The 6923-nt window shown below is 36.7% G+C and overlaps 1 protein-coding gene across 1 annotated transcript in view; it reads left to right on the plus strand.

The window, feature by feature from the left end:
* PLCB4 (phospholipase C, beta 4) overlaps positions 1-6923 on the plus strand; it is a 62704-nt gene that overhangs the window by 5997 nt on the left and 49784 nt on the right. Inside the window, exons 6-8 of the mRNA XM_010190929.1 lie at positions 4102-4243; positions 4876-4960; positions 5177-5301. Coding sequence (XP_010189231.1) covers positions 4102-4243; positions 4876-4960; positions 5177-5301 — 352 coding nt within the window. The remainder of the gene's footprint in view (positions 1-4101; positions 4244-4875; positions 4961-5176; positions 5302-6923) is intronic.

Consider the following 6923-nt stretch of genomic DNA (forward strand, 5'->3'; position numbering starts at 1 on the left):
CAGTATACAACAAGTGGAGGATTTTCTCAAAAATACTGATTAAAGACAGCAAGCAGTTTCCCTGCTCTTGCTTCTGATATTTTACTTTGCATCTCAGTTGCAGAGCCCTTATATGAGGTGGAATATCAGCTTTCCTCACTCAAAAATGTTTTTTTCTGTCTTTGTTTAGGGATTCCCTAGGTCATTTTTTATTAATAAAATAAAGCCATCTGGCAGACAGGGTAGGAGTCCCCTTTATTCCACTCTTACCTTATTTAGTACAGTTTATCGGTCTGTGCTCCGTAACTTAAATATTACTTGACAGTAATTAGTTATAGAATATTGAAGTTCAAAACTAAGGATGCTCTGGCACTGAAGGCATTATTGCTGTTTGCTACAGAAAAAAACCTCCACATGTAAGTGCTAAGGTACCTTATCAGATCATGCTCCTCTGTCACTCAAGTGCTTTTGTCACTACTTCTGTCCTGCCTGGCGACTGTTGGATCTTACTCCAGATAGAAGTATAGGTATGGAAAAACTCTCATAGCACAGGCTGCCCTTGGCAGTATGTCTTTAGCAGTATCACGGAGACATCAGAGCTGCCTTCTTGGTATCTCTTCAAGTCAACATCTTTGCTTCTTCAGGACTTCTGTGAATTCTCCCATGAAGTATTGTTTGACTTCTTTGCTCTTAGGGCAGGTTTCACTTACTAAGTCAGCTGGTCCATAACTACCTGACTGTTTTGGGGTTTTGTGGTTTCTTGGTTGGTTTGTTTTTAGATTAGTCACTCATCCTCAGCATATGCCCTTGGGTCACGTCTCTGCTTCTTTGCTAATCAATGACTCGATCCTTATTGTTTAGGAATGTACATTTAGTGCCAAGTCAATGTTTATCTGTCTAAGATTCTCAGTAGTGGCAGCTTGTTATGGAGGACAGACAGCACTGTCCCATTGCAAATAACATCTTGAGGTAGGCATTTTCCAAATATGGATATTTAAAGTACAATTTGTAGCAGCCTTAACCCCTAAGTTTTCAAAACCTGGACAGTTTGCATATCCACATCAGATGATCTTATCTGTTGTATGGATGTGTCCTTCTTTCATTCTTCTCTGAAACTTCCTGTCCCCAGCATCTAGTGATAGCACTGGTTTATGCTTAACTGTCTGGCACCCTCCCTCCTATTTCCATTGCTAGCCAGCTGTTGAATTTCATATCTTGTATATCCAGATTTGAAAGAAACTGCACATTTTTGCTAGTGTATGGGACAGATGAGCCACACAGGAAGGTGGAAAAGGGTATACTTTGCTAAATGCATTAACTTTTTGAGGATTTTTTTTTTCCTTACTGTGTTTTATTGCTTTTTCTTTGGGTAATGTGTATATATATTTTTTTTCCCTTAGGCTGTTGAAGATTCTGAGCAAGAAAACAATAAAAAGGTGACACATAGGATGTTATGTAGTTTGTTTTATTGCTTTATATATAACATACACATTACTTACCATGCATTCTTAGTGGTTTAACAATTTTATGCCCAGTTTCACTGTACCTACAGAGTATTTCTGAAAGTGATTCTACCTCCTTTTCTCCTCTAAGGTTTCTTCTGCTGTACTTTTATATTGGGGTTAGAGCTGCCAGAAAATTTGTGGACAGAGAGGAGTGGAGAACTTTTGCCTCCTTAGAAGTGTCTGATCTAAATCTCAAATTTCACACATTGGGAAACAGTAGTTCTTTGAACGGTGTTGAGATGTATCATCCCTGCTTCTTTTTTTTTTCCTCTTCTGTTACCCTGACTGCACTTTGTTTTCCTCTCTCTTTTTCCTCCTTTTGCTTTCCTTTGGGACTTCTACATTTATCTGCTCCCAGGAATCCCTTCTGTAAGACTCTTCCCACCTCCTTCTGCTGTTCTCCTTCCTTCTCTTCTCTCATTAAAGCTCCTCCTGTTCCTAACCACACTTCATTTCAGTCTGTGTTGTTTTCTAAGTGGATTTTGCTTCTTTTCTTGAGGGGTGAGGAAGTATAAATAACTTAGAGAGATCAACTTTCCCCCATTGTTTTCTCTAATCCCAAATAGGATCATGTCCTTTTGTAAACATTCCTTTGTTTCCATAGGCTTTAAGAAACATTCCATCCTTACTCCTTTCTATTTCATAGTTTTGAAGTTGTGAACACTGTGAAGAGTATTGCCCATTTGCTCTAAAAATTATGAGTCTGCAAGTAAATAAGATAAAATCAATGACCAGCAGATTGTCTTAGAACATTGTCTTAAAGCTAGTGTGTCAATAATGTGGTCATACAGCTATAGTCTGCAGGTTACTAGTGCTTTGACACTATTGCATGCATAATCCCTTTGACTTCCTTTTCACTATGATTTATTACTTTGACATTTATGGATCAAGATAGTAAAATATGATTAGCAATTCTGAGCAGTCAGCAAGAGGCACATTGAAGGAGCCTGGTTTTTAGAAGATAGGTGGTCAGTTCTTCCTGAATTATTTGCCTTCCTAAAATGAGGACACAGAAAAGGACTAGTTCCTTTGAAGATATTTGGCCTTAATTTATTTATTAACAAGTACTGACCTAGTAACAAAAAGATACTTCTATTCTACTAATAAAGGGATGTACCATTTGGCCTATTTAGGGAACAGATCTGTGAACCCTTAGTATGTGTATTCCTGAAAAGCAGTTGGGTTGAGCACTGCAATATGGCATTGGTCTGACTTTATGGACCACTGGAAGTTTAATTCAGTCTAAAATGCAAATAAAACTGTGTGCACCTCGACTCATTGTGATAACTCAGCTATTCTATGTAGTCAGAAAATGACGTTCCTTGTGACTATAATTGCCTTATCAAGGCATAAATTGTTTCACTTCACATGGAATTCATTTTTTGAAATGTGTCCACAGTATTTGGCAGGTACAGGCACATGCTCATAATACTGGCAAGTAGTTTCACATTTTCTTTACCATTTCTTGAGTAAATGAGTTGTAGTAGTGTAGCTGCAGTGAACTGTGTTCTTCATCCATGCTTTAATGCTTTTAGACATGCTAAGACTTACTGCCTGAGAAAGGACTTTGTGGTGCTTCCTGTTACTCCCTAATTCCTGATACAATAATGGAGGAGAACTTTCTGACAAACAGGGGTTGCATTCTGAAAATAAAAAGCTCTACTGCGAGAATTTTTCAGTATACTTAGTACTTCCTTGCAGAAGTTCACTGTCAGGCTGCAGGAGGTTAGATTTTTGGTAACTAGTTCACTGGTAGGAGAATAAGCAAAAATGTTTGTGGGAAAAATGCCATGAACAGTAAGCCTTGCAGAGTTTTCTTAAATTGACAGAGATCTTTCTTCTTCTTTCCTTTCTTTCAGTGAAAAGAATGTGTTTAAGACTGGTTTAGGGAAAGGAGAAAGTTGGACAGGTAGATCCACATGAGAAGTGCTTCCTGTTGTGGGTTTCTAGCAGATTAGATACTTGTAGAAAACTATTGAAGTTCTGTTATAAATATAGTGCATCTTTATGTGAATGATGGAGTCAGATTATCATTTTAAGTGGTCAGGAATATGAGCTTGGTACTGTCTCTCTTGTTGGTCTTGTGACATCGGTTCATCCAATGAAGGTTGTAATCCCTATATTTTGGTCTGTTTTATTGGAAAAGATAGCAGTTAAACCTTTTTGTATTTTGATGTTGAGAAAGTTCTACTCAGTATACCAAATATGCATTACCCCATCACAGCTGTTGTCAGAAAATGTATGTTAAATCAAATTTGTTAGGAATTTTTTTGACAAAGATAGATCATTATCTCCCACCATTGTGCAGTCTGTTGTAATATTTATCTGTTATCCCAGAGTTATCCTACTAACATCATGTAGTATTTACTCGCTGCCTAGGAGCTTTTCTATCATCAGTCCTCTTGCATGCATCCTCTGACATTGAGAATGTTTGGTGCCATATATTAGTAAGAAAATAAATCTTAATTTGTGACATTAAATGTCCACTTTTCTTGTATTAATTTGGATGTTCTTTAACTTTCTGCAGATTTGGGTGTAATTTTGTATCACATTTGAAAATTACAGCATTAGTGCTTGCACACCCAAAGAGTGATTATTCTTTTTAATGTGTTTCCAGGGTTTAGTAACTGTTGAAGATGAACAAGCATGGATGGCATCTTACAAATATGTAGGTGCCACAACCAATATACATCCATATTTATCAACAATGGTCAACTATGCTCAACCTGTAAAATTTCAAGGTTTCGATGTAGCAGAAGGTAACATAAAAGGTTGAATGAAATAAAAGTATTTGCTTATTCTAGGTAGTTTTTTAATCTCTGTACTTCCTGAGCTTAGAAATGGCGTAAGACTTTTACTATTTAATGACCATCATCAGTATATTTTTGGATCTCTTGTTTCCTTGAGTGTTAGTATGTGATTCCATTGCTCATCCACATGGAGTCACTAAATTACTGGAAGAGTATGAAGCTGTTGAGGTTGATTGTATTCTATAGGCCTTTCCAACTAAACTGCCTTTTTTAGTTCATCTTTTGGTGAAGTAAGGGGAGTGTGATTGTCACAGTGGTCAGCAGTTAGCTGAATCTTTTATATTGCACACTAGACCATTTATCATGTTGTTTTGCCTTATCTAGCCACACTACACAGGCTTTGAATAACAATTTTGTCCTAAACAAAAAATGAGTGTTGTTGCTCATCCAGCAAGTGAAAGAAAAAGGCAAGTCAGAAGTATTATGAAATTTCTCTTCAGTATAATTTGATTCTATGAGTGACAGATAATGGGGAAACAGACCAGAATTTGTTATATCCTGCTATTACATATAGTGCATGATTTTGAATTTTGATTCATCATTATAGATGTGTTTTAAAATGTTTTGTTTCTTCTTTCTAGAACGTAATATTCACCATAATATGTCCTCTTTCAATGAATCAGTTGGACTAGGGTATTTGAAGACCCATGCCATTGAGTTTGTGAAGTATCCTTTTACCTCCTTATACCGCTTCTCTACTAATGCTACAAATAAACAGCAAATGTAACTTTTTTAGATTTACAGTGTTCCACATCTATAAAGGAAAAGGGAAGTTATCTCATAGAATAAGAAATAGATTAATGCAAGAAATATGAAGGTACCAGGATATGACTATATATTTCTATGATGTTTCTATTTCATTTTCCTTGATGAATTTTACAGTTATAATAAACGACAAATGAGTCGGATATACCCAAAGGGAGGCCGCGTGGATTCCAGTAATTACATGCCTCAAATTTTCTGGAACGCTGGCTGCCAGATGGTCTCACTGAACTATCAGACCCCAGGTAGGCAGCAACGACCAGTGAACCTCAATCCTAAAGAATGACTTGGGCAGTAACTCTCAAACAGATGCCATGGATTTGCTCCTGGCATTTTTTGAGGAACCAGACATATGGCTAAATAATACAGTGGGGTGGAACTACAGAAGCGTAAGACAAGGAGCAATAAAAAGCCATATATAGAAGGAAAATTCAGTCCCTTTTCATGAAAGAATAATACAATACTGTAACTTCTCACATGAGTGTTTTATTAATAAAAAGTATTAATTACAAGGAAATCACCATTTTCACAAAACAGATTCAGCACAGTTGGCTACATGACTCCAAAGTAAAGATGAAGAAGTGTATAAATTAAAATGGTAAAAAGTAATAAGTATGTGCCAAATGAATTTCTAGACCAGTTATTGTGAAGTGTTAAGAGAATTGTGTGTTCAGCATCAGAGAATGGGGTCTGAGATCCCAGCTGAGAGAATGATCCGAGGGAATGTATATGCCTCTCTGCAGCAGGAACAATACATCTCCTCTCAGTTTCTGTTCAGTGAAGGTGAGAGTATAAACTAACAACATAGGGTTTTTGTTGTTTTGTTTTTTGGTGGTTTTTTTAAATAAATCTAGGAATGTCTACAATCATATATGTAAGAGAGCAGTTTTTCCGTTTTCTTTTTCCAGCTGTGATAGTGCTTAAAAAAAAAAAATTGTCCCCTGAACAGTGTGTTTGGTACTATAGACACTCCTAATGATCATACCCTGAGTTCTGTCCTGCAAAGCTTTGCACTGATTTTACTAGCTGAGGAAGCAAGAGAAAACTGTGCTGGGGTACACTGCTTGTAAATCACTCCACTGGATGCAATTTGGAGGTTGGAGCAGATATGCAAGCTTCACTCTTCTCCCAACACTGCCTCTGCCCACTGCATGTCATTCTCAACCCCTTTATATTGCAAAATGAGTGTGTTAATTATATAATTGAAAGTGAGCAACATTCCTATATTAGTCTCCTGTGATACAACTGTGGAGACAGGCTGAAGAATAATTGAGGAAATACAAGTTAAGGCTGCCCAGTAAAGCAAGTAATAACTGATGTGAGAATATGGAAATCTTGTATTTTGTGTAGTGGAGGTTATATAGAAAAGAATTTGTTTCCTTTCAAAGGCAGACTGAATTGGGCAAAAGAATACCTGTGTTATTGCTGAACAAGGATATTGTATTCTAGTATAATTGGAGACCTGCAGAAAAACATTATATTTCTGGTAAAATTTGGGAGAGGTTTGGAGGGAAAGGAGATTACTATGTGTTTGCTATTTGTGTTTTATATACAAGTGCCATAATAGTCCATTGAATAAAATTTAGATGCTTTAAATGCTGAAATTAAGCAATGCTGCTGTGATCTCTGTGGAGGTTTCTTGTGGTATTTTATTAAATTAAGCCCACAGAACATTAGCGTGATAGTATCTTCTTTAAGACATCAGGATACAGATAGCTTCATCAGAGGTATTTGTCTATGTCACTGTAGAGGAATATGCACTTGTATGATGTCTCATCTAGTATATTTTTAATGTCTGCCTTAGACTGATATTAATTGCTAAAGTGCCTGTATCCTTCTGTTATTCAAAGTGATTCTGGATCACTAG

This window comes from Mesitornis unicolor, unplaced genomic scaffold (assembly GCF_000695765.1).
Source record: "Mesitornis unicolor isolate BGI_N332 unplaced genomic scaffold, ASM69576v1 scaffold16678, whole genome shotgun sequence".
In the NCBI taxonomy this organism is placed as follows: Eukaryota; Metazoa; Chordata; class Aves; order Mesitornithiformes; family Mesitornithidae; genus Mesitornis; species Mesitornis unicolor.